Here is a 25,783-nt window from a genome sequence, read left to right as displayed (position 1 = left end):
TGGTCCAAACCAGATACATGTTTTCTGGTAAGCAGAGACAGGAAGCACCAGCTACAAAGGCTACAAGCACAAGTTTTCTGCCAGGCTTAGCAGAAATGCAGTCTAAGCAACCCAGGGCTGCAGCTACAGGACTGCTCCCTAGACAGCCTCTACTGGGGCAGCAAGCCCTCTCTGCCCACTGACACCAAATGCAGCATGTGCTGACCTAACACACCACAGGAAGAAGGGAACATGTGCTCAGCCAGACCTGGGCAGCTCCTACAACTCTAGTGGGAATGATTGTTTCCACCCTCCTCCTGCAAGCAGGTTTCCATTCACAATTTCTCCAGCCAAGCCTGACAATTCTTACACACCCACTTAGTCCATTAAGTCATTGTCCTAGAACTCATTAAGATGTTTTGAGGCCATGCAGGGTGACAGTTTGCCTGTAGACAAAAGCACTCCCTTGATTCCAGGGGAGTTCCTTCTTCCTTCACACTTTACAGGTGCAAGAAGCTTCATAAGCCCCTCCACCCTGCACACAAAAATGAGCACACAATTATTTTTACTGTAGGAGGCTTGGCTTTATTCATTCTCTCAGCAGAGTATTTTGTTATTCATTTGCCTTTTCTGGCCTTGATCTTCCTCAAGTAGAACTCCAATTCCTTGCCTTCCAACACATAGCCATCAGCTCGGCCACACTGTCCAGGTCTGGAGGCAATGCAGGCTGGAAGAAAAAGTTATCCAGTTAAAGGCATTTAATAATTCACCACCCCACTACATACACAGTGCAGTAACTTCTGCAGGCAGTTGCACAGTCTCTCTGCAGAAGCACAGAGAAGCGACCAGTAACAGGTAAGACCAGTTTATGCTCTGGCTCCAGTACCTCTCCCTAGGGCATCATGCTTTCTGCTAGACTGAGTACCTAGGTAATGAAGTCTTCTTCAGATCTCCAAACTGTCATCGCTGAAGTTCAGTAGCAGAACTGGACAAAGGTCTCATCATCAAAAGACTTCAGAACACTTAGCTCTTTCCCAGAAGTTGAAATTGGTCAAATCTGTTATATTTGTAGAAGACTTCCCTGACACACAGGGCAGCCCATGGCTTTTTGACCATTTTCCAGGTCTTGAGTCCCACTACTTTTCTCAAAGGCTAACCAGGAATCATTGACTCCAGGAGCTTGGCTGGGACACATACCATTTCATGCTCCAGAAAAGAATTTCCCCTTCCTGCCAGAAGTGGGGTATCCTCAAAGAGGACAAAAAACGAGTTACATTTAAGGCCCAGAAAATACTCCTGCAGGTATGGAGAGCTCCCCACTGGTTTTATCACAGAAAGCAGAACTTTCTATGATCCCAAGATCAAGAATAAGATCTGCTCTGCCTGTTTGTGTCCTGACTCCTTTGCTCACACCTATGTTGATGCTGCCAGGGACTCACCAAGTAGCTTTCCTTGCTGGAACTGCTCCTCAAGAATACTTGCTATCTTGGCATTCTTCTTGCGCTCATCATATTTTTTCTGGATCTTCTTTGAACGCTTCTTGTTCAAGATTTCCTCTTCTTCAGGAGTCTAAAAAACAAGACCATAAGTGAAGACTGGGTTAAACAACTGTCCACCTTCTGGTAGCACAGGTGGTACCCACTATTGTGAAGGAGACCTCTGTACTCCCAGCACTGTACTGTTTCAAGTTGTACCTGGTAGAGGTACAAATAACCTTCCACCTCACAGAAGCAGGCACTGCGTTTCACTTTTGAGGCCAAGAAATGCCATATTGCTAACTATGCTGACAACGAAGCATGGTGCTTGAGGGAAGGGTAATTTCATTAGACAAATGAAATTACAATCCTCCTCCAAAAAACCAAGATGCTCCCTCCCCTCTCCAGACATGAAGAGAGCACTCCATGTGGTGCAAGTCCTGGCAGATAGATGACAGCTCTCCCAATGCTTCTGACCTGCATGGTGCTCAGTGCTTTGTTTTCAATGTAACGAGACAACCTTAAGCAGAGTGTTACAGGTGGGGGTTTAAACACCTTCCAGCAGTCTGGAGTTTGGATCTTAAAAGACAATGGGTCTGGATCATTTCAAGACACAAACACATGAAATTCAGCCCACCAGCTTCTTGAAGCAATCATTTTCCAGCACAAGGACCTGACCTACAAGTCTTCCTCAGCATCACAGTATGTCATCGCTCTCCCTTCAGTAGCAGAACTGGACAAAAAGTATCATCATTAGAAGACCAAAGAGATTGAGAGGCAGGTCCTTGCACACAAACAAGAGCTCCACAGTACTGAGCATTCCATTAACAGATTCAGACTCATCCTGGGAGCTGATGGATATGCAGCTCAGGTAGCCAATGTTATCACTCATGGGTACCCAACACTACTCTGGCACACACTGTCCACTCCTGATGCCTAACTGCCTCTAGCAGGGCAGATTCCAGCCTGACGTACCAGTTTGGCGCCCTTCTTGCGTCCAAGGGGCAAAGCATAGTGGGATTCATACCACTGCCGGTAGGGGGTGCTGTCAACCAGAACGATGCAATTCTTCACCAGAGTCTTTGTCCGCACCAGTTCGTTGTTGGAAGCATTGTAGACGACATCGATGATTCTGGTCTTTCGAGTGCAACCTTTCAAAAGGAGAATATTAATCCAAACCTACAGGAATCAGACAACCGAGAACATGGTTCACAGCATCTCACGTATAATCTCACACTCATCAGGCCTTCAAATGGCTTCACCTTCCCTGACGCTGAATTAAATTCAGTCAAAAGATGCAACTATTTTTCATCAGCCAAACTTTCTGTTCCTATGACAGAAGCCTATGCCTGGAAACTGATTCACCCCAAGTGAAAAACTAGGATCTGTGGCTTTCCTGGAACTCATCCCAAGTAAGACTAGGCAATACCAAAAATGTATTTCTAGATTGGAAAATGCTTCAGTAGATGCCAGCTAACATCAGACAGGGCTGCATGTTCTTCCTGGAGCTGCTGAATTAAGCCATGTTGAATAGGACTGCTCCACAACACATACTGGGAGCTGTTTCTGTAAGACGAGAGTTTATGAGCAAATTCAGAAGGAAAGGTGGTGTTCTCACCCTTCAAGATCTACCTGAAGCATTCAGTCTTAGCCACTAGGTTTGACTGCTTAGCAGTTGCCCACCCTGCAGGAATAGTCTTCTGGGCATCCAAAGGCGAGGCTAAAGACGCGTTTTTCCCCTCTATGCTCATGTAGATCTCCCTTGCTTTGCAAAGCATGTGCAGCTCCCTCACCTCTGTAATGCTGCCCTGTTGAGTAATGACTCTTTTCACAGTATAGAAGCACTCTGTGAGGACTAAGAAGCCAGAGCGTCCTTCTGCCCGCACACATTTGCTGCCTCACTAACTGCTGGTTTTACCTTCACACTGAGCAACACTGACCACACCCAGGATCAAGTCACATAGCTTATAGCTTGTAACTCAAAGAAAGCTCACCTTGCTTGGGCTCCTCTCTTGCTACGGTGCTTCCTGCTTCTGTTTAGCAAAGCAGGAGCATGTAGTTAACTGCATCTGCTACTGTGACGTTGTCCTAGGGACACGTCTTCTCAGAAAAACCCTCCGGCACCCTTCTCTGTTGCACAGCATCACCCAAATTTCAGGAAGTGTTCACTAACAAAGAAAGAAGCTGCACTTCCAATTTTTAGGGTTTTCTGCTCCTCTGTACTTGCCCTTGCCCCAGTAAAAAGGTAAAGTGAGTATGCTGCTTCAGAACCAGTCCTGCAAACTCCACAAAGTTTGAGCCCAGCCTACAAATTCTCATTTGCAGCATCATTCCCTCTAATCTGCAGCAGTACCAGGAACCAACACAGCCAGAGACTTCCTTTTCAATACATAAGGCTCAAGACATACTTACATTCAGATCCCCAGGAGAAGTTGCCAACATCTAACCGAAGAGCACGGTACTTCTTATTTCCACCACGAACCCTCACTGTATGAATTCGACGTGGGCCAATCTACAGTGAGAACCAAACAGCAGGTTGCTGGTGGTGCTGGAACACTGCACAGGAGCCAAACAAGTTCTAAGCTCAAAGGCAATGTGGTCAGTGTAACTATGACAGACCCCAGCATGGGCAGATGCTGTAAGTGACCAAAACGGTCTGTTGCATCTACCTAAGGAGAAAGTTTCATCATTCCAATTGCCTCTTATTGCCAAAACCCATCACTACTTCCTGCAGGCATGAGGGAAAGCACCACCTTTGAGAGAAGCAGCAATGGATATGTAACCACTCATGAACCACAGCCTCTAACAGCACACAACCAGCAACCCCAGTTTAAAACTAGTGCTACCCACCACCCTCCTCTAATCACACACCTTAGTATTGGCAGGAGGTCGCCCCAACTCATACTTCCTCTTCTTGTGGTAAGGCTTCCTCTTGCCTCCAGTCTTGCGACGCTTGTGCCAGTTGTCCCTGGAGATACCTGCACGGAAAGCAATGTGGTCAGAGCAGGATCAGGAGCCCACCTCACCATGGCAAGGTATGGTTCTGAGTCCTCAGCTCTCCAAGGTTGGCATCCGCATAGTGCACTCAGCCTTATGCAGCAGTCAGAGAAACTTCATCATTGATACTCAGATCCGCCCTGCCCTCCTCCCTTCCAGCAGAGGTACACAAAGCAGACAGACTCCCTTCACCGTGTCTGACCAGCGTCTCTTTGGGAAGCAGCCTCCCAACCTACCTCATGTGTTGGGCAAGTATTTCATCCCAAGGCACTTGGATAGGTACACTATAAGGCGCACCCTGAATTATCCTCTAGGTCTGGCAGATAATATGGAAAAGAAGCTCCCCATCCGCCGGGTCCCAAGGACACACCCCAACAACATGCTGGGTACCCCTCAGAAATTACCTACCCATCAACTCGCCATCTCCTGTTTCCGCTGCAAACCTCTTCCAACCAACTAGGCACAGTGCCACCCTCGACCCCGCTCCCCCTAACGCGTCGCCTCTGAAAACCGTCCCACCTCATCCGCAGAGTCTCTGCGAGAAGTACTTCTTTCAGAACCCCGAGAACTACGGCCCCCGCGGCGCCGAGAGCCAGCCCAGAGCTCGGCACCCACAGCAAGGCAAGGCGAAGCTGTCTGCTCCCTCCCAGTCCCATCGCCATGTTGGGCCTCGTCACCGTCCTCCCACCAGCAGCTCAGCGCCGTGGCGGTCATCCCCAAAGGCGGGCAGGGCGAGCTGGCAGCAGCCCCCACCATCACCCGATAAAGGATGGGGCGGACAGCGGCGGCACAGCAAGCGGATGGCAGCGGATGGCGACGGATGGCGACCAGGCCTCTCTGCGTCCCCACTCACCCATGGTGCGGCACTAGCGCAAAGAGGCGGGGCAAAGCATCACGGGGCGGTATGGCGGGGCGAGCTCTCGCGAGGCCGTGATGTAACCGCGCCGTAGTGAGGGGAGCGCGCCGTTGCCTGGCGACGCGGCGGCGCTGGGCGGAGCCAGCGGGCAATGGGCGGCCGGTTTGTGTCGGTGTGTGTCACTGTGCATCAGAGTGTGTGAGCGCTCAGGCTGCGCTACCGGGGCACGGGTGGCCCCTGCCTCCAGCCTACGGGCCCGGCAGGGAGGGCAGCGGTGACGGGGGTTCGTCTGTCTCATGTTTGGTGCTCCGGCGCCCCGCGGACTGTGGCCATGCACGGCGCTGGGGACCGTGGGCTCCACATTAGAACACGAATCATTGGTGCTGTTACTGAGGGAACCTGAACTCTTGAACCAAAGAAGCGTGTGCGCTTATGCTTAAATCGTTCCTTTAAACCACATAGCGGCATGATTAAGGAAGGAATTTGTAATTGGGATGGCCTTGATTGTTAGAAATTCTGGACAAATACGTAAAAAGTGTTACTAAGCAGCATAATCAGCTTTTTGTCTTGAAAATGGTGTCCTAAACTAAGCTAGCCTCCTGATAATATTAAACATGATAATATCAATCCCCCCACCTCCTAGCTAAAAGACTCCTGCCAGAAATAAACCACTCACCCTATAAGCATAGGCCATGAATTTAAGAGAAGTCGAACTTTTAACATGAAGTGAGCAAGAGCCTAAACGGTGGGCAGACTGAGCTTTAGCTTCGGGCATAGCCAATGCGTTTTTCTGTACAATCGTCTCCCGCGGGTCTGAACGAGCGTGCTTGATTTGCGGGAAATCACCGAGCAGCCAGGCTTGCGCAGCTCTGGACTAAACGCTCAGCGCTTCTGCCGCGTGACGCTTTTAGCCACTGCACACCGCGTAAAGGATCTATTTTCTAGGAGAACGGTGCTGTGGCTAATTTGCATACCCACAGTACAGCGCGGCTCGGTGCCGCGGTCCGTGTGATATATTCCGCAGGTCCCGTACCAGCAGGGTCCTGGCTCGAGTCCGAGCCGCGTGCATTCAGTAGGGGGAAGCTGTACCAGCACAAGGGAAGATCGAACGGGAGGTTGCGGGGTCGCCGTATCCTCTACAGCGACAGCTGGGGGTGTGTATGCGTGCGAGAAAAGGTGACGACATACTCTGGTTTCTCTTCAGATCGTATAAATCTTTCGCCTTTTACTAAAGATTTCCGTGGAGAGGAACAAGTACGAGTGTCGATGAATTTTTTGAGGCTTCACTTTAGTGAAGCTATCCTTTTGTTGGTTCAATAATAGATGATGAAAGAAGATATGGGGGTGTGTTGCTTTAAGCCGGTCTATGTTATCGGTTCCTGGTTCATTCTAAGAATACGTAGGGTGGCCGAGGAAGCAGCGCTGCAGGGAGCTTGAGGCGCTGTGCTGAGTTTGGCTTGGGTGGGGTTAAATTTTGGCCCCGCGGCTATAGCCGGAGCCGTGCCGAGAAAGGCACATGGAACGCGGATGTCAGTCAGTGTGCTTAGCACCACCGACCAGCGCTCACACAGCACCCGCTACCGGGCGGGCTGTGGAACACCAGGAGTAGGGAGCGGACACGGCCGAGACAGCTGGCCCCAACTGACCGAAGGGATAGCTCCGCGCCATGACGTCACTCTCAGAGGGGAGGTCGACGTGGGAGTTCGCTACCCGGTGTCCGGCTGGGCATCATTCGGTATTTTCATTTGCATCATTTGTCTTTGCCATTTTCCTATTTTAAAAATCCTTTCCTTACAAGTATTAATAAAAACAAAAAACAAAACCTCCAAACCAAACACAAAAATTTTAATTACTTATAGCTCAATCCACAATTTTACCTTTCCACTTCTTCCTCTATCCCAGCGGGTCGGGGGGTGGCCTAAGCGGCTGCGTTGGGCTCAGTTGCGGGTTGGGGACACACCACGACAAGCAGCCCCAACGCCTATTCGGAGCGACAGCAGCGGGAACGCGCTACCCGACCAGGACGGACGCCACCGACATTAACCCAGCACCTCGGCCCTGCCTGCGCCACCGCCTTATTAGCATCCGGCTGTTTTGCATACCCAGGGTGCACCGCGCTCAGTGCCCGCACGGCCAATGTCCGCCACCGACCTCACCGGTCCGAGCCACCGCAGCCTCACCGCTTGTGTGCTGTGGCAGGGTCAGACGGCCCGGAGGCCTCGGGGCGGGAAGGTGGCGACAGAGGTCGGTCGCACTGACCTCTGGGGCGTGGAGCAGGCGGGCGGTGTAGCCCGGGAGGTTACTATAGCTCATACTCTGGTTTCTCTTCAGATCGTATAAATCTTTCGCCTTTTACTAAAGATTTCCGTGGAGAGGAACAAGTACGAGTGTCGAAAAATTTTTTGAGGCTCTACTTCTGTAGAGCTATCTTATTTCAGTCTAAAATTAGATTTTGTGGGTATCATCCGATGGCCTCTAGAGGGTCTACAAACCACATTCCGGGGCTGCTGGCTGTTTCCCCTGGGGTTCGAAGCAGCCAAAACCTATGCCACCCCGCGGGCGGAAGACCTCTGCTCCCCTCCGCCGTCAGGCCATAGAGCTGAATGTGCCATTGTGTCGCATCGCACCATAGCCGTTAGCGTGCTCTGCAGCCCCCGCGGCTTGTCAAAGCACTCGAGGGAGCTGTGGGCAGCGCAGGGCATGCTGGGTGTAGAGCCCGTCAATGTTTCCGGGTGGGTCCAGTGGCATGGCGGGAGCTGTGAGCGGCGCAGGACGTGCTGGGAGATGTAGTCCCCACCGCCTGTATTTCCCGGTGGGCCCCGCGGCACGCCGGCGCGCGGGGTTTAAATCGGCGGCGGTTGGACGAGTTTCACTGCCGGAACGAGTCTTGACTGAGTCTGCTGCTGTTCCCTGCGGCGCAATGGATGCCCGTCTCTGCCGCCGTATCTGCCCTGGCCTCTCTATTAACATCCAGCGGAGCAACGGTGAGCCTTACTGCGGCCGCGGGGCAGTGCCCAGCGGTGTGGAGCGGCCAGACCGGCGCTTGACTCTGGTCTTTTTTCAGGCTTGATCCACAAGGCAACGGTGATGACTGTGAGCGTGGAGCGGGCCGTGGTGTGCGTGGAGTGGTCCGAGGAAAACAGCGTCAAGGGCAAGGAGGTGAGTCCCGGCCAGCCTGCCGCCTCCCACCCCGCCTTGGGCTGTTCCAGTGCTCCCTCGGAGCACAGCGAAGGGGCATTGCCTGCTGCTGGCTGGACTCGGTGCGGTAGCCTGGCATTTTCAAGGCGGGCCACAGCTAGCTCTGCTGTGTTATTAACGCTCATTCCATACTGCTGCAGCAGGTTCACTTCTGTGTTTAACTTTTTGCACAGTTAAAACTATTAAATAGGTATGTAAAGGTAAGATGGGAAAGTGGCAGCAAAACGGTGCCAAAGTAAGGCTCTTAACCTTTCAGAATGAGCAAGGGAGGTTGGGCCTTTTCCACCGCTGGCTGTTGATTTTGAATGCCCCGAAGTCCCAATTTTCCCAGCTCTAGGGGCCATCTGGTGGCTTTTCATATCTTTAATAATGGCATTCAGGTTTTCCTTAAAGCTTACTCTGCTACTAATAAGGTGCCATGTTAGGGGAGCCGAGTTTGACGACTTCTATCTCAACGCTGGTGTAAGAGATGGGGGAGGGGAGGTGTAAGAGATGGGGGAGGGGAGGCTAGTCTGGGGCATTTGAGGCTGTACGGCTGAAATCCTGCTACTTGGCAAAATCTCCTGTGGTAACTCAGCAAACATGCTTGTCCTGTTGGTTTCTCTGGAGACATATCTATACTCCAGAGCAGTTAAAACCTTAAAGCTGTTATTGAAAGCAGTTCTTTGAAACCAGATCTTACAGTGTTTATGTGCATGTGAAATGTGCAGATTCAGAGGTAATTAGTGGCTAATTGCATGTATATGTTATGATGTTAATTTTTTATAAAGATGCTACAAAATCTAATCGTTTTATTATGTGCTTGCATATGCTTATGTATTATACTGTCCACACATAGGTGCCTCTGAGTTAATGCCCTTTCAAATTAGATGCTTACTGGTTCCATATAAATTTTATAGATTATTTTTCTTACGTTAGAATGTGATACCTCCATCTTTTATTCCTTTTATGGGCTCTTATTTTATTTAAGTAATTAAAAAGCTAATGGAGGACTCAAGAACTTCCTGGAGTTGTGCTTGTGTTGTTCTGTCAGGGGAGTTCCAGTGCAAGCTGCTGCGATGCTGGAGTTTTTGTGTACATGTGCTCTCAACCTCTTCTGCTTGGTTAGGGTTGAACAACTGAACAAGGAAGTTGCTGTCTTGTGCTGGAGCCTGCCCTTGGCTGCTTGCCCCTGTTACTTGCCCTACTCTACTGCTACCTGTGCCAGAGTACCACAGAATGTGGTGAAGGCAGGATTATGACCTCAGTGGAGGGTCAAACAGGGGGCAGCAGCTGGTGCTAGGTGAAATTGCTTGCAACAGCAAGTGAAAATGCAGGTGAATTCACTTGTGGATTAAATGTGGAATCCTCCGTTTCCCAGAGTCTAAGCAGCTCTTTGAAGTTTATTTCAGTAGGTGTAATCATGCAGTAAACACTTAATGCTCTCCTAGCAGAGAAGTCATGGAGCAACTGAGATTTACTAAGATTAGCAGTAAGAGATTAAAGCAGTTGATTCCAAATGTGCTTTTCCCATCTCTTCAGAAATGCGCTATGGCACCTGCAGAGCTGTGTGGTGTTTGATAGGTGAGGGTAAATGGTTTAACTAGTGCATTTCTTCTCGTATGAGAATATTCAAATAGAAGATGAACTACTGTCTTGCCCTTCCAGGTAATTACAATCTTATATTTGGCAGGTTCAGGTTTATTTGTCTGTACTGAAAGTGCAGGTTAAAAAAAACCCCAAAATGTGCTGTAAGTGGTAGCAGCAGTATTCCACTCCGTAAAATCCTGCCTTTGCTCCTGTAGGTTGACATTGCTGAAGTGATAGCAATAAATCCTGAGTTATCAGAGGAAGTACCTGCTGCAGATGTGAAAGAGAACCTACCTTTGCAAGGGAATGTAACTGTACAGGTAAGTGCTCTACAGTGATTTAGTATCTCTCTGAAGTACTGAAGTGTCAACAGTATGGGTCTCAGTCTTATAAAGTTTGAGGTCTAATTTATCTTTTCTGCCTCTCTTAGACTTTGTTCAGAAATTCTTGTTCTATCAATGTTGAAGTGTAGGGATAGTTGTTTGCTGCTTACTCTGATTGCTTGCACCATTTATTGCTTTTCAGAAACACAAGCGTAGAACAACTCTTTCAAAAATTCCTGCTCCAAGGCTAGGTGAGAGAGATTTTTTTTTTTCCCCCTGCTATCTCTCTGTAAGACAGTGGTGGTCTCTCATTGTAGCCATAATATTCTGCTTTAGTGCATCATAAGGCTGCTCATTTGGGCAATGTCAATAAAAAGCATACCATTTCATACCAGCATTCTGAGTGCAGACACTTTGCTGACAGACTCCTGTTTTGTTGATGTGTTGCCCTTTTCTGCAGCATTGCTGTAGTTATTCCTTGATACTGCTTTAAATGTCACAAAGCTGTTACTCTTGCAGCAAGTTTTAAAGTTGCATGTGAAGTTTTGCAAATGCCACAAACAAAAGGTAAGTGGCAGTGGGTAAGATTAAAAGTGTCACAATGAGAGTGGAAAGGGCAAGAAAGAAATAGCTGTGACAAATGATTGTCTCCTCTTTAAACAGTCCCCTTAGACAATAACCAGAGCTTTGTCCTTGGAGGCATTTGAGACCAGGCAGCCACAATGCCAGCTGGTGTGCCATAGCTCAGTGATTGTATGTCAGTATGAGGTTTTGAGCAAAACCACAAGGGAAGACAGAGATGTTAGTGTGGGATTGTTAAGGAGGTGCTTTTCCTGAAGTGTCAGCAGTTGGAAAACTCCAATGTTTTCTGCCTTTTATTTCTTTAATTGACTTTTTTAACTTTTCAAATGGCAAGTGACAGCATTAGAAGGCTGTTAGTAATACACTTGTGTGATGCTGAGGTTGAATGCTAGCTGATTTAAAAATTCTCTGAAAGTTAGCTCAAGCTAACATGCAGTCAAGCTCTAAACAAAATGTTTGGGGTTATTTGTATGTTATCCAAGAAAGGGAAGCTAGTACCAGAGGATAAATCTCCTTGTATCAGATGCAGGAGTAGTCCAAGAAGCTTAATGTGTCAATAGTTGTCCTGTACTAGAGCATCCTGATGTTCCTTCAATTCAGAGAACTCCATTTGCTTGCTGGTGTACAGAATTTATGATATGGCAAAGTTGTGATTGTCTCTAGGCAGGTCAGTTAATGGAACTCAATTGCTGGCTGGAAAAAAAGATGTGTTAATCCAGTCACTGATTGATGGAAAAACGACCCCACAGAGGTTATAGCTTCCCTGAAGAACCTAATTGCAAATCTGAAATATATGTTGCCTTTCCTACTGGCACAGTTTTGTCCCTGAAGACGTTTAGAGCAAAACAGTGTTTTCACTATTCCTCTAATGTTATCATCTGGGTTTATAACTGGATAAACTGCACGAGCGTCAGTATCTGTCCTGTGGCAAACTCTGCATTGTACCAATTAGAAAGCTCACAGTAGCTTCAGGTTTTGATTCTTAGACTAAACAAGTTAAAGAAGATCAGGAGATGTCTGTTTCCATCTTACTCAGAGAAGTGAGAGAAGCAGAACAACCTGTCTGCATTGCCTTGTCTTGTACTTTGCTAATGCACCAGAGATCTGGAAATGGTCCTTTTAACCACACCTTATTCCCCACTGTTCTGCACTTTGTGGCTGTTTGATTACTTGCAAATGTCTGAGTGTCTAAGGCATGATGTTGACCTCGAATTCCTGTTTCCAAAGCTGCTCGTGGCTATTCCACGATGTCTATTCTAAATGCTGGATCTCAGCTCACCCTGAAGGAAGAGCAGATGGAGGTGAATCCCTGCAGTTCTACACAAATTGGAAACAGTTCAACACTTCGTGGTGAGTGGAGAAAACTCAGTGAATTTCTACTGTGAAGCAAAATGCTCTGCCTGCATTTAATTAGATAAACTGCAAATCCCAGGGGGACGAGCACCATCTACTAAAATAAAAGAGAGACCTAGAGGTCTGTCACTATGTCAATATCCTGAGTTTGCCTGAAGGGATTCTCAAAGGAATTTGGAAACAATGTTGCTAAGGATGTTCTTTATTATCTGGAAAGCTGGCTTGTGTCTGTGGGTGGCTGTGATATCTGCTGAACAATATAGCATGGTACTCACATTCACAGAGCTAGAGTGGGAAGACAAATGCCTTAATACTGCTGCCAACATGCTTTGTAACTATACTGAGAGTGGTTCTACCTGTAGATGAGTAAAGCAAGAACTTGAATTATGAAATTGTAGTTATTTGCCTTTTCTGGACCTAACCTGTGAATAGCTGAATAGTCTTGTGTATTAAGTTCTGCAAAGACATGGAAATAAGAGGCTTGATACTAAACTCTTCTCTAGTCAGATTTTTAGCTTTGGATAAAAGTTGGCAATTGGAAAATGATTTAAAAAATTGTTTGCACACTTACCATGGGTTTTAGTTAGTTCTCACTCCTGATCCAGAAAATCAGATGAGGAATGCTTGTGGTCTGGGAGGCTTTACAAATTACAGAATTATTATTGATCTTTTGGATCCAATTATTGGTTTATTCTGGCTTCTTTCTGCAGCTTGCCGGACCAGGGCTAGCAAGATGAGCTCTATGCCACAAGCCTCACTGACAAATGGAAATGGAAATACAGAGGATAATCTGCCTGCTGCTAAAACAAACCCTTCAGTGAGCCCAGGTACCAGGGAGCAGTGGATAAAAACTGACTCACCAGTCAGTAGTGTATCACTGACTGCTCCTTGTATGCTCTGAGACTAAAGCTTTGAAAAAGGTGGCTTTGGCAGTAAGACTGAATAACTTGAGTATTTTTTTTATTACAAATGTGTAATCCTGTTACAGCAGTGTCTCCTCAGAAACGCTGCCTTGGAAGTAGTGGTATGACTCCCTTGGCAGTACCTGTGGTAGGTAGATCTGGTTTGGAAGTGCTGCAAAATTAGTGAGTCCTTCTGAAGGTGATTGTTTCCTATACAAGTTCATCTGTCAGCAACATGGAAAAGCTGAAATATCTGTATTGTGCTTAAGAATGAGCATGAAGATTTAATCCAAGAAAATGTTTTTGTTATCTAGTTCAGCGAAGACCTAGCATTGTGACAGCAATGGAGAAAAAGAAAAGCAAGAGAGAAGAAAGGAGAGCTCAAATTAATGAAATCAGGACAAAACGTGCACAGGTGGAGTATTCTACAATATACTCTCCTACAGAATTTCCTCTTGCTGGTGTATCATAGTAGTTGAAACCAAAACATGTTGTGGACAGATTTTGTTCTTAGAGAGCTCTACTTAAGGATGGGCTGATTCTAGTTTCAAAGTTCTGAATCTTGTGAAATCTCTACTTCAGTGCAGCTGGTTGCTTAATATGTGCTGAGGTTTTTCTGCTGTAACAGGTTTATTATCTTAACATTCTTTGTTTTATGCAGGAATTTGACAGCAACTGTCCCAACTGGGAGTTTGCACAGATGATCAAGGAATTCAGAGCAACTTTGGACTGCCGTCCAGTATCTATGACTGACCCAGTAAGTTAATACTGAGGCTACCACCCACAGTCTGTAGACACATCTTTATTCTCTACTGAAGATTTTCACCTATGAGCAATTTGGTGCATTGCTGCACCTCTGGAATCCTCTAAGTGTATTGTGATCTTGAGGCACCTGGTAGTATATATGAGGTCACTTACCTCTGCTGTTCAGGGCTAAGCTGCCTTGCATCACTTTGCATATGTCACTGGTGAAGGGCTTGCCATTTGGCAAATTATGCAAATTCTGTGGAAACATCAGTATTTTTCAGAGCCTGTAAATGCCAAAGCCTATTAGTAGTAGCTTGGCTACTACTAGTAGTACTATTACTACTTGGCTACTACTAGTAGTTTGGCTTATTCTAGGTATAGGTATGATTTAAAACAGACTATTGCCCTGCAAAAGACAGTGTTGTAAGTCATATGTTAAGTAATTTTTAAACTAGGCCAAAAAGTGGAGGAGCAGAAAAAACAGACTTGGTTGATACCTTAAGCAGTTACAGAGGTAGCATTGGTTAATACCTGAGAACAAGTACTCCCTGTCTAGCAAAAGTCTTCTTATAGTCAGTGAAAAATGACAATGTTTAAGTTCAAAACAATGTAGGTGTGGACTAGCTTAGGACACTAGGCGGTTTGCGTGCCTGCCTCCTACAGAGCTGAGAACATCACCACATAATAGAAGTTTGTCACCTTCTGCTTTCTGCCTCACCAATACAATATGAACTTTCTCAAACTCAACTGATGTGTAGCTGTGCTGCACAAATACCTCAACTTATTGCATCAATAAAGAAGTCAGGTAAAAAAACCACCTCAAGGGTAAATCAAATTTTACATGATGTAGTATTAATTTCACAGAAAGCTGGCTGAGGACTAAACCTGTTACTAATTCTGATACAGAATATTTGGGGCACTTGCTATAGCATAGCAGCATTTCCCTGATATGATGGAGCAAGCTATGTGAAGGTCAATTTTTGTAGTGTGTTCTGCACTGAACAGGCTTTAAGACTTGCATCCCTGCATGAGTGGGTCTGAGCAGTAGCAGAGGCATCTCTGCTCAGCATATAGAAAACTAGATGTTTCAGATCTTTCTCTGCAATAAGTAGGCATGGGTGTAATTGTGCAAAAAGTATTACTTGTTGTCTTCCAGGTAGAGGAACACAGGATCTGTGTCTGTGTGAGGAAGCGCCCTCTCAATAGACAAGGTGTGTGTACTACCCAATCAGCTCTGTCTTGGAGCAGTGTGACATTGCTAATTGTTGTTAAAACTGAGGGCCCTTTTTTTGTCAACAGAACGTTTGAAAAATGAATGTGATGTGATTACTGTTCCGAGCAAGTGTACCCTGCTGGTGCATGAGCCAAAGCAGAAAGTGGATCTAACAAAATACCTTGAAACTCAAACATTTAGATTTGACTTTTCGTTTGATGAATCCTCTTCTAATGAAATGGTGTACAGGTAATGGTTTCTTTTAACTTGCAAGACTCTTCCAATGAAAAGTGTAGAGTTATGACTAGATGGCATCCTAACTTAAAGGAACTGCTACCTCTAAGAAATACTAAAATTCTCTTTGGGGGAAACCAAAGAACTGAAAAGCTTATTTTTGTCATGGCCTTGCTGATTTCCTACAGATTTGCCTTTCTTTAGGAAAACTGATGGAGCAGGTTGTGAAATACTTGCCTTAATTGTCTTTTACCTTCTGAATTGAATATCCAGGTTCACTGCTAGACCTCTTGTAGAGACTATCTTTGAGGGTGGGAAGGCAACATGCTTTGCATATGGCCAGACAGGCAGTGGCAAGACACATGTAAGTTTTTCTCCAAGGTCTCAAATTTTCTAGCTTTATCAAATGTATTTTAAAGCTCCCTAATGTCTGTAACAAGTAAGATTGTATAAAGAGTTTTGATCTTGGTTTTATTGTCTTAAAGCTAATACTGTCAGTTCTTCATGGGTTTTTTTCCTGTACTTTTATGTATCAGTCGATTTCCTTGTAAGGAAGAGTGTACTAAAATCCCCCCCTAGCTGGCTTTTTAAAGACTTGGGGTGTCATGACATGTTTTTGTTAGCCATGGATATTCCTTGCCTCAAATGGCTGCTGTGTAAGTCCAGTCTGCAAAGTGGAGCTATTACCTACACCAGAGACAGACAAAAGCTCTTGTCTGTGCTGCATTTTGAGCATGGAGGTGTTCCAAAGACTTTTGGATTATAAAAGAATAAGCAGCTTGTTGAGTATAAACACTTAAGTGAAATGGTATTTGAGGTGGACAAATTAGTCTGTTCACTTTTTTTAACCACTCCTTCCAGTCTGAGTTGCAGTTTCAAGAGACCTTAAGATTGTGCTCTACTCTTCATTTTCAACTTTAACTTTGTCTTTTTAACTTTCTTCTGAAAGCTCTAGAGAAGGAAAGTGGGGAAACTTCCCTCACAGCATGTTAGCAGAGTCAGATCTGCTGTCTTGTTCTTTTGCTTTTGTTTCTGCCTTTACCTCAAAACCATAATGAACTGCACTACAGTAGCCTAGCCTGCCAGTTTGAGTAATCAGACACTTGCTGTTATTCCAGTGTTAGAGGCAGGTTTTAGGCTATCATTAGTGCATGTAGTGAGCTGTAGATCTCTTCCAGTAATACAGAAAGAAATTTGGAAGTTTATAGAAGTTTGGATATTGCCCATCCCAGTGCAATGGAAGCAGACTGACAAATCTGCTCACCTGAGCATCCTTACAGGGATAAAGATGTGAGGCACTAAAATAACAGGCAACAAAGTTTCTTTCCCTTCCTGATTCTAGAGTGCAGAATTAGTGCAAAGACAATAGCTGTACCTGGAGACTGGAGTGCTTTATGTTAAACTCTGGTAGATTGAGAAACATGCCATGGGATTGAGCTGTGTTTTAAATAATTGACTGTTTAATATAACAGTGTAGAGCAAGTCACCAGGAGGGCAGCACCAACTGAAAATTTTGCTGGCACAAAAGGTGCCTTAGTCAAAGGAGTTAAAGGTGTTGTCTGCTCTAGAAGCTTGATGTGTTTTTATCTGTTATTGAACCTATGTCCTAAAAAGAGAGGCTTTGTTTCTTCTGACCAGAAATTGTTTGGTTGCACTGTCAAGGCCACACATTTCTTCTTGAAGAAACAACAGCTTTGACTCTGTACTGCAGAGCCTATCAGGCATTCAGCTATTGCTTTGTATAGTCCAAATCTTTTTGAACTGATAGGGAAGTAGCAAACTAATTTTGTCCTGGACTGCACTGTGTTCTAATGTCACTGATATTTAAGCATCTGTATATTGTAACAACTTCCTAGTATGTTCTTGGGACTAAAATCAGGTAGCCTGACTTGTTTGTACCACACCTGGCCTTTTCTCTCCACAGACTATGGGTGGAGACTTCTCTGGGAAGGCACAGAATGCATCAAAGGGCATATATGCTTTTGCATGTAAGTGGATTCTTCTCTTTATATACAAAAATCAAATTAGTGCTTGTTTTTCTTTAAGGCAAGATCTAAGTTTTTTTTTTTTTAATGGTCATTTAAAATGTTTCCAGTGAAAGATACATGAATGACTTGTTTTCACTATTAATTAGTGGTGTTTGTTGCAGGAGGTATGTTTTTTAATTTATTTTTAAATCAGTTTCATGAAATATTTTCCATCTAGCCTGTAAGTTTCTAGATCCATACAACACTCCAGAAGTCACTTGCTTTTGAGGCAAAGATGACATTTTGTAGTTGTTTTGGCACTTGGTGGACTGAATAATTTTGATTTCTTCTGCTTTGCTGTTGTCTCAGACCAAGGATGGTGTGTGGAAATGCCTGATTTGAATGTAGCACAGCCCTACCCATTTGTGATGTCAAGCTCCTTATACAGAAAGCACATGACTGTTTTGTTTCTACTGTAAACCCTGGAACATGAAATGCTTTCAGAAAACACATGCTTGATATAATGCCTAGAAAGCATCATAAACCCTGACCCTCCACTACCTTTCCTTTAGAAAGCTGTACTGTGAAACTGGGCTGTGTAGCAAGCAGTTGAAATGAGCAATTGTTTGCTAGTCTCTGAAAGTTGGTTTTAACTGGCCCTGAGGGAAAGTCTTTGCTTTTCAGCTCAGACTAATGTCTAATTGTGAAAAGCTGCTCTGGATCCAGCCAAAAGGTCAAGTGATCTGGTATATTGTCTCCAAACAGCAGCAATACAGGTGCTCAGGGATGCATGTTTTATAGGCTTTTCAGAAGAAGTGCTTGAAGTGCAAACACATGACTCTTCTGGGCTTGTCCAAAACACTAGTGGACCCCAGTATTCCTTCTGAGCAGTAAGGATGGCTGTCTGCAGGTGACATTAACAGTTGACACTTCCCTAACTCCCTGTGTTTTCAGTCCCTGGATGTGGATGGTGCTGAAGCTGTTCTCCAGATGGTAGCACAGCACTAATGGTTTCACTAGCATTTGTTTAGGATGACTGTCATTCAGCTGCTAGACACTGCCTATGGCTGCACAAGTGTTTGAAAGTAGATCAAGTGGCAGCTAGAACATACTTTAAACTCATCAACTGAACTTTGTCCTTTCTTCACTAGCACAAGATGTCTTCCTCCTCTTAAACCAGCCCAGGTACAAGAATCAGAACCTGGAAATCTATGTGACTTTCTTTGAAATTTACAATAGAAAGGTAAAACTTTTTAGATCTTGACCTGAAGTATTTTGTTGAATGTTTCATAACTACCTGAATGAAATTTACTTGTTTCTATATTCATGCAGTCTGTTCTTGGTGTGTTTGGAATTGAGTTGGAAGGCTATGGTAAAGGTGCTGTCTATAGAAACAGCACAAAATACTTACCAGGAGACTTTGTTCAGATTTGCTTCAATCTTATTGCCTGACTGTAGGTGTTTGACCTCTTGAATAAGAAGACAAAGCTTCGAGTCTTGGAGGATGGCAAGCAGCAGGTCCAGGTGGTTGGCCTCCAAGAGAGACAAGTTGGCTGTGCTGAGGATGTCATCAGAATGATTCAGATGGGCAGTGCCTGCAGGTTTGGTGCCTTAAAATGAATAAGAAGTCATATTCTGTTGTATCTCTGTCTATAGAAGAATTAGTATCTGTAGCTGGTGCTTTGACACTTCAGCTAGAGCAGGCTGCTTCTGTTTGAGGTGTCCCTGCTGATTGCAGGGAGGGATGGACAAGATAGATGACCTTTGAGGGTCCTTTCCAATCCATGGCAATCTGTGAATCTGCCTGCCTGTTACTGGGAACAACATTGAGAAAGACATTTGCATGAGTACAAGGTGGCTACAGAATGAAGGGCTAGCAGAAATAGGCTTAGCCTGCTTCTATAGAGAAGGTCAGAGTTCATGGCCCATATATCATAGAATGGCTTAGGTTGGAAGGGACCTTAGAGATCATCTTCTCCAACCTTCCTGCCATGGACAGGGACTATCCTTCTGGAACTCCAAGAAGATAGAAACTCTTAGAATGAGATGGCCGCCCTGGTACCACAGCTAAACTGAGCAGCCTTGCTGCATTCTAGAATTATCAGTTTGCAAGAGCACAAGCAGTTCCCTGTGGCCTTATGCAATCAAGGAAGAGCAGGTGGCATCAATCTACAGCTGTGAAAATGCTTTGGCTTAACTGCAGGCCAGATGAGCTACTACAATGGCAATAAAAATGCTGCATGTAATTCAAGGATGTTGTCTAAGAATCTCTGAGAGCAAGTGTCAAGGGACAGCCATAGACTTGGCTCATTATGTTGGCAGGAAGGCTGTGGCCAGGGCAACTGTACCATCATACTGTTATCTTTAATCAGGAGCTAAAATTTGTATTACTAATTCTTGTCTGTCTTAAGTTGCAACTGCTATGGAAATATGACAAGGCAAATAAGAACTCCTTGGCTTCTGTATTACACTGCATGTGCAGGTATGCATGTCCTGAAAACTCCTTCAGCACTCCCATGCATACTGTTTTTTTGGCTGATGATTCAGCCAAGAACTGTTCAATGTTTTACATTCCTGCCTCACTCCAGGACAACCTCCCTCTGCATCTCAGCAGTAGGGATAGAAGTAGGACTGTGAATGTGTCAACCTTCTCAGGTCACAGGGAAGTTTTTAGCAACTTCTAGGCTCCAGTCTGTGCCTTACAGTGATGGGGCAGGTGCAGCTGCACAGCAGAGATAATGTGCCAAGCCAGCTTGGCTGGAAATGGGGATTTACTATAACTGTAATGTGCTAGGCAGAGCTAATGCTGTTCAGTGGAGAGCTTGGGTGAGCTTACTGTGTAATGGCAGATGCATTAGGAAAATGACATGTGGCCTGCTCTGGGGCAGGCAGATAGTGTGCTTGAAAATGTCTTTCAGCTTCTAGTTCAAGGCACTAGCAGTCAGGGACTGCAGTGCAGGGTGGGTGAGTTAAGCCAAGCAGCTTAAATCACTTAAATATCTACAACTGGGACACAGGTTCATATTTCTCACAGCTATTCTTCTGTGCTTTTATCAGAGGTAATTCCATAACTCATGCAAACTTGAAGTATTAATGTGTGGGATAAAACCTGGGAGGTTAAACAACTTAATTGTATGTCTGCATGTTTTGCATAATACTGTCAGGACCTGTTGTGTTTTCTGTGATGGAGTTCTAACACTTATTTGCATCTCTGCTGTAGGACATCTGGGCAGAGTTTTGCAAATGCTAACTCTTCACGGTCACATGCCTGCTTCCAAATCATAGTGCGCCAAAGAGGGAAACTGATTGGCAAATTTTCCTTGGTGGATCTGGCAGGAAATGAGAGGGGTGCAGACACTTGCAGTGCTGATTGGCAGACACGCATGGAAGCTGCAGAAATCAATAAGAGCTTGCTGGCTTTGAAGGTGAGCTATAGCTCAGGGAGCAAATGGTGCTAAATCAGCACATGAATTTTCTTTGACTCTGGGGTTACCTCTCTTTCCAATGCAAGGGACAAGAACAGCCAAGAAGATCCTGGTTTAGTGTGTTAACAACCCTGAGAATGGTGTATAACTCCACTTACAGTGTTTCCAGGAAAATAGTGCAGTCTTGTCAGGCCAGACACTGGAACAGCCATTCAAGTTGTCTTTTTTGGCATATGATGGCTGTACTATCTGTCATACTTGGAGTATATTTAAAAGGCTGTGAAGCACTCAGATAATAATTCTCCAGCCTGTTTACCAGCAATTGGAGGTCGATAGCTTGCAGAGCTTTTTGAGAAGAAACATAGCTACTGCACTCACAAGAGTTGTCCTTTTCTTAGGAGTGTATCCGAGCTTTGGGACAGAACAAATCTCATACCCCTTTCCGGGAGAGCAAGCTGACCCAGGTGCTAAGAGACTCTTTCATAGGAACAAACTCAAGGACCTGTATGGTGAGTATGTGCATGGTACAAACATACACACTGCTTATGGGCTCTGCAGTTTGACCGAACAGTCACATGCTCTTCTAGAGTGAGGGGAGTTTGAAGTCCAAGTGTCAGTACTCTTGGAAAAGAAGTCTTGTAGTTTCCCTCCTCCGCTCACCCATGGTGACTGGTGTCAAAATCTGGTGAGCTATGCTTGGCCCCAGTTGAAGCAAGGCTGCAGAAAACTTTCAAACAGTGAATCTACAGTAGAGCCTGGTGTGGTCTCAAAGGGCTTTGCTTCCTGTGGAGGGTGCAGAACAATGTGGGTAGAAGAGGCCACTGGAAAACTGGATACAGGGCCACTGACATATCCTAGAAGCTGTGAAAGAAAATGGACTTGACAATGTCTGAACTCTGACCCTTTGCCCTAACCATGTCCCAGCTGCCAAGGGAGATCTGTAGGGCTGCTAGCATGAGCAAAAGTCAACTGTAGGAGTTGCTGAGATCTCTCTTCTGTTTGCAGATAGCAATGATTTCTCCAGGGATGAGTTCATGCGAGTACACCTTAAACACACTGAGATATGCTGACAGGTAATGGCCTTTCTGACATGGGGGTTCTACTCTTGTTGTAGAAGATATTTTGACTGCTTTATTCTGACCTTTCGGAATTTCAAGTTTTCTTCCTGCTATTGCTTGTAATTGCAACTTGGAAGTTGTTTGTTAGGAGCAAATTATCTTGGAGCTATCTTATGAAACTAACCTGTATGCTCTCCCTGTGAGACATAGACTGTATGAAACCATGACTAATGCCTCCCTTCCTCAGAGGAGGAATCTGTCATGCTAGACTTGAAACTGTCTTGGTTTTTTTGTTCAGAGCTTACCCTATTCTAAATGGTAACCTCCAGGCCCTTTACTTTTTGTAGTACTTTGGGTCCCATTTGTAAAGGTGTGCTAAGAATGTGTCCCTGGCATGGCCATACAGATGGCACAAAACACCTGGTGTTCTTGGACTTTGTTATGAACTAATAGGGTAAAGGACCTTGGAGACTTTGGGTGAAATCTGAAGGACCTGGAGAACTTGTGTGCTTTTAGGCAGATGGTGGGAGTGTTTTGAATGTCCCATGGTTGACCTTGGGTACCTGCAGGGCAAGGTAGATTTGCAGGGACTGAGCCCCAGGTTTCCCCAGGGGTCTTGCTGATACTTGGAACACCTGTAAGAGCAGTAAGTGCCTCTTGGTCTCTGCTGTACATGTCCCTACACCTTTCTGGTGAGGTGGCAAGAAGACTACTGACTCTTGTCACTTGCATGACACTTTACAGCTTGGTAGCTTTCCTTCATTTAGTTCACAAAAGACTGTTTGGTTCCTTCCTGGAAAGCTTTCCACTCTCTGAAAGGTGTGGTGATTCTTGTCATCAGCATTCAGGAACACTGAATCTTGACAGACTCCTATATTCAGTTCTGGATTGAAGTTGCCTTTTTCTTCTGGCAGAGTAACTCTTGCTCACCTGAAAGTACAGGACAAAATGCAACTTCTGACTCGCTGTGCTTCAGTAAGATTCTAGTCTTGAGCTGAGACTGCTGGATTCTTAGCCAGTGCACAAGGCAAGTTCAAGCTATATGAAAGGGAGTGTTAGGCAGAAACTCACTGGAAGTGTGAAGCTGACACCAGTAACTGGAACAAAATACCCAGCTGGCAGTTGATGACATGGCACCAGAGGCAGATGTCAGCCATGACTTATCAGCCCTATTCCTTTTTTCAGCCATGACTTACATCAGCCTTATTCCTTTTCTTTCTATACTAAGTTCTTACTTTGTTATGACAGGCCAAGCTTATGTAGAAGATAGCTTCTGTGGAAGGCTTTGCTGGCAATTAGCATTGTGTGCTTGGATATCCATTCAGCAGAGGTCCTAGACTGGGCATGACAACAAACACCTCCAGGCTTTCCTTCCCACAGGGCTCTGGGATTTTGGTCATGTGGGCTTGTTCTGGGGGTGATCCATATGCAACTTTTGAAGTGCAGCCAAACGTTTTTTGCTGAGTACTACTAACTGTAGTAACTTCTTTCTGATGCTGTAGCCCTGAAACTGCTGAAGCAAGAGTTTGAGTAACAAATCTTCTTGTTGCAGAGTGAAAGAGCTCAGCCCTCATAATGAAGCTAGTGAAGCACAGAATAGGATGGAGACTGAAGAAAATGAGTCCAGTGGAGAAGGCTTGGGTTACCAATGCAATGTATGTGTGTGCAGTGTGCTGAACACCTCTCAAAGCTGGGAACAACCTGCTGTTCTTACTTGGGCTGTTTCTTGCAGCTCTCTAAGGATGAAGAGGAAGGTATCTCTCCCCAGATGTTCAACTTGCATGAGGCTATGACTTGTATTACTGAATGTGAGGACAAAGCTGTAGAACAGCTTAGAGAACTGAGACAGGTATGTATTAGAGGTAAGGCCAGGGCAGGCTCCCTGCTACACAATGATAGGACCTTGTCTGAGCCAACAGTTGCTGAGTCAGCTGTGGGCTGTACTGTGAGATGCTGTCAGTAGTGTTGCCTTTTCCTCACTGGTTTTCTGCATTAAACTGGGGCATTTCAGTGTTTGAGGCCAACTGGCCACCTTTTCCTCCAAATAGCAACCTCTACTTGCTGCTAATGAACATTGACTGGTACTAGTCTATAGAATCTCAGCTCTGTGTGCTGGATCTGAAGAAACTAATTGAATTACCTGAAATTCAATTTCTTATCACGGTTTTCCTTGCAAATATAGAGAATGGCAACTGAACTTGACTACCTCTTGGGAACTGCAGAGAAACCAGACTATGATCTTAAGACCCTTGTGAGCAGAGCAAAGCACTTCATAGAGGAGAGCTTAGAAAACTTCCATCATGTCAAAGGTATGTTAGTGCCTGTCTCTGACCAGCCTTTGCTTTGGTATAGAGCATTAACATGCAACAAAATCCCTCCAAATATTCAGTTCTACCTTAGTTTGGAGACTGACTAGCTGTGTAGATGTCAGCTGCCAGCTTCCTGAGCACTGCCTGCCTTGTTTGGACCATGCTAGTTGAAGCAGTGGTGGAGAAACAGCAAGGCAGATATATGGGCTTGACATAAACTGCCTGTCTGTGAACAGGGGAAGCTACACTGGTAACTGCTGTTCTTCTGCCACCATTACAGTAGCTTGGGCTTTGTTGCTTCAGGCCTTACAGCTGGGGTGCTCAAATAGCACTGAAGGATTTTGGCTTTTAAAGGAGGCTGAAAATTGTGGCCTCAGAGGGAACTGTTAACCTGAAATAGTGACTCTTTCCTTAAGCAGCTCTGGATATCTGCCTATCTCAAATGCAGCCCTGTAGAAGGATACAGCTAGTCACCAAGAGAACAAGAGTAAATGTCCTGCTACCCTCTCTGCCTTATAGGCCAGGGAAACCTGGCCTTCTGGGATGCTTGGATTAGTGGTACACCTAGTTTGAACTACAAATTACAGTCTTGGGAATGAGTAGAAAAGAGCAAGCACAGCTGAAGAGCTTTGTGGGACCACACAGGATTTGATGCTGGCTGAGCAGTTCTTGCCTGGTTCACTTCCCTCTGTGGCCCTCACAGGGCCCTGCTGTGCTGCTGAGGGAGACAGCTGGGCTGGGGAGTTCAGCTTTCAGGTGAGTTACCCTGCCATTGTTCTCATTTACAGAAACATTGGATGCCCTGGAGGTTGCCATGCAGCTGGAAGAGCAAGCCAGCAAGCAGATGAGCTGGCAGAGGCGTTGGTGAATACAACAAAGCCTGGTTCACAAGCAGACATCTGTGTGTCTAGTATCTTTGGTGATTTGTGTAACTCCTGTTTTACATGTGGTAGACTGTGGGTCATGTGTGCCTGAGGGCAGGTGATGCAGCAACCTCTCTTCATGGCCTGGTATTGGGGTACCTGGTGGAATGCTAGAAACAAGCTCCTGCAAGGCTTGGGGAGGAGGGCCTGAGAGTCTGCCAAATGTGTCTACCCTCTGGCCCTCTGCTAGTGACAATGGTGATCTCTGGTAGCACTAGATGCCTGTGTATGTTTTCTAGTGTGTGTATAACCTTTCAGATGTGCTTGAAACACTGCAAACCTGTTACAAGTCTGACTCTTCTAGCAAGAAAATAGACTACATGTAACTGTAAAAAATCAGTATTTTAAGAAGTTTAATAAATAAATGTTCCTGGATTTAATCTTTGGTCTTAAAATATATTTTTTGCTGATTTTTGGTAAAGTCTGGCAGCCCATAAAGACTGGTGATGTAGAGAGGCTGATTTCTTGGATGAAGCTTCTTAGTATTTACCCTTCAACTGTCTGCATTAAAATCACTCAATTTTGCCTCTAAATTTTGAGATCATGATGATTATAACTTGTCTACCAAGGGGGAAGCTGGTTTAGAGGGTACCTACTCAACATGTAGTGAGTGGCTCAGCTTTTATGACATCAGGTACGTAGGAAGGGGCCTGTGAGACTCCCTTGTACCACT

General features: G+C 45.4%; 2 protein-coding genes and 6 non-coding genes across 8 annotated transcripts; 3 read left to right on the top strand and 5 right to left on the bottom strand.

The window, feature by feature from the left end:
- Positions 1-551: 551 nt before the first annotated feature.
- On the bottom strand, positions 552-5,341 carry RPS8 (ribosomal protein S8). The gene is made up of 6 exons (XM_054384042.1): positions 5,305-5,341; positions 4,326-4,432; positions 3,867-3,966; positions 2,430-2,605; positions 1,419-1,548; positions 552-706 (listed from the first exon to the last, which is right to left on the bottom strand). The coding sequence occupies exons 1-6, from the start codon at positions 5,306-5,308 to the stop codon at positions 597-599; spliced, it is 627 nt and encodes a 208-aa protein (XP_054240017.1). The 5' UTR covers positions 5,309-5,341; the 3' UTR covers positions 552-596.
- On the bottom strand, positions 919-989 carry LOC128969755 (small nucleolar RNA SNORD38). Its single transcript, XR_008489169.1, has one exon. It is a non-coding gene; the product is annotated as a small nucleolar RNA SNORD38 (small nucleolar RNA).
- LOC128969754 (small nucleolar RNA SNORD38) lies at positions 2,141-2,214 on the bottom strand. Its single transcript, XR_008489168.1, has one exon. It is a non-coding gene; the product is annotated as a small nucleolar RNA SNORD38 (small nucleolar RNA).
- Positions 4,048-4,151, bottom strand: LOC128969756 (small nucleolar RNA SNORD46). Its single transcript, XR_008489170.1, has one exon. It is a non-coding gene; the product is annotated as a small nucleolar RNA SNORD46 (small nucleolar RNA).
- On the bottom strand, positions 4,499-4,583 carry LOC128969753 (small nucleolar RNA SNORD55/SNORD39). Its single transcript, XR_008489167.1, has one exon. It is a non-coding gene; the product is annotated as a small nucleolar RNA SNORD55/SNORD39 (small nucleolar RNA).
- Positions 5,342-6,491: 1,150 nt separating the features above from the next.
- On the top strand, positions 6,492-6,606 carry LOC128969768 (U5 spliceosomal RNA). The gene has a single exon (XR_008489181.1). It is a non-coding gene; the product is annotated as a U5 spliceosomal RNA (small nuclear RNA).
- Positions 6,607-7,618: 1,012 nt separating this feature from the next.
- Positions 7,619-7,733, top strand: LOC128969759 (U5 spliceosomal RNA). The gene has a single exon (XR_008489172.1). It is a non-coding gene; the product is annotated as a U5 spliceosomal RNA (small nuclear RNA).
- Positions 7,734-8,227: 494 nt separating this feature from the next.
- On the top strand, positions 8,228-25,055 carry KIF2C (kinesin family member 2C). Its single transcript, XM_054384543.1, has 21 exons — positions 8,228-8,291; positions 8,372-8,466; positions 10,290-10,394; positions 10,600-10,648; positions 12,207-12,329; positions 13,043-13,159; positions 13,549-13,649; positions 13,896-13,991; positions 15,138-15,192; positions 15,281-15,443; positions 15,702-15,792; positions 17,353-17,416; positions 18,547-18,638; positions 18,854-18,996; positions 20,616-20,820; positions 21,219-21,329; positions 21,826-21,893; positions 23,431-23,533; positions 23,611-23,727; positions 24,061-24,187; positions 24,976-25,055. Exons 1-21 carry the CDS (start codon positions 8,228-8,230, stop codon positions 25,053-25,055), a joined length of 2,169 nt encoding a protein of 722 aa, XP_054240518.1.
- The last annotated feature ends 728 nt before the right edge of the window (positions 25,056-25,783 follow it).

Source organism: Indicator indicator, chromosome 10 (assembly GCF_027791375.1).
Source record: "Indicator indicator isolate 239-I01 chromosome 10, UM_Iind_1.1, whole genome shotgun sequence".
Taxonomy (NCBI): Eukaryota; Metazoa; Chordata; class Aves; order Piciformes; family Indicatoridae; genus Indicator; species Indicator indicator.
The sequence above is the reverse complement of the archived record's forward strand: the minus strand, read 5'-3'. Positions and strand labels throughout refer to the sequence as shown.

Excerpts from the sequence above, each read along its gene's own strand:
- KIF2C (XM_054384543.1), top strand. The coding sequence starts at position 8,228 with ATGGATGCCCGTCTCTGCCGCCGTATCTGCCCTGGCCTCTCTATTAAC. Across the intron at positions 17,417-18,546 it reads GGGCATATATGCTTTTGCAT|CACAAGATGTCTTCCTCCTC; the intron begins GTAAGTGGATTC and ends TTTCTTCACTAG. Across the intron at positions 23,534-23,610 it reads GCTTGGGTTACCAATGCAAT|CTCTCTAAGGATGAAGAGGA; the intron begins GTATGTGTGTGC and ends TGTTTCTTGCAG.
- RPS8 (XM_054384042.1), bottom strand. Across the intron at positions 1,549-2,429 it reads GCAAGAAGGGCGCCAAACTG|ACTCCTGAAGAAGAGGAAAT; the intron begins GTACGTCAGGCT and ends CTTGTTTTTTAG. Across the intron at positions 707-1,418 it reads CCAGCAAGGAAAGCTACTTG|CCTGCATTGCCTCCAGACCT; the intron begins GTGAGTCCCTGG and ends TTTTTCTTCCAG.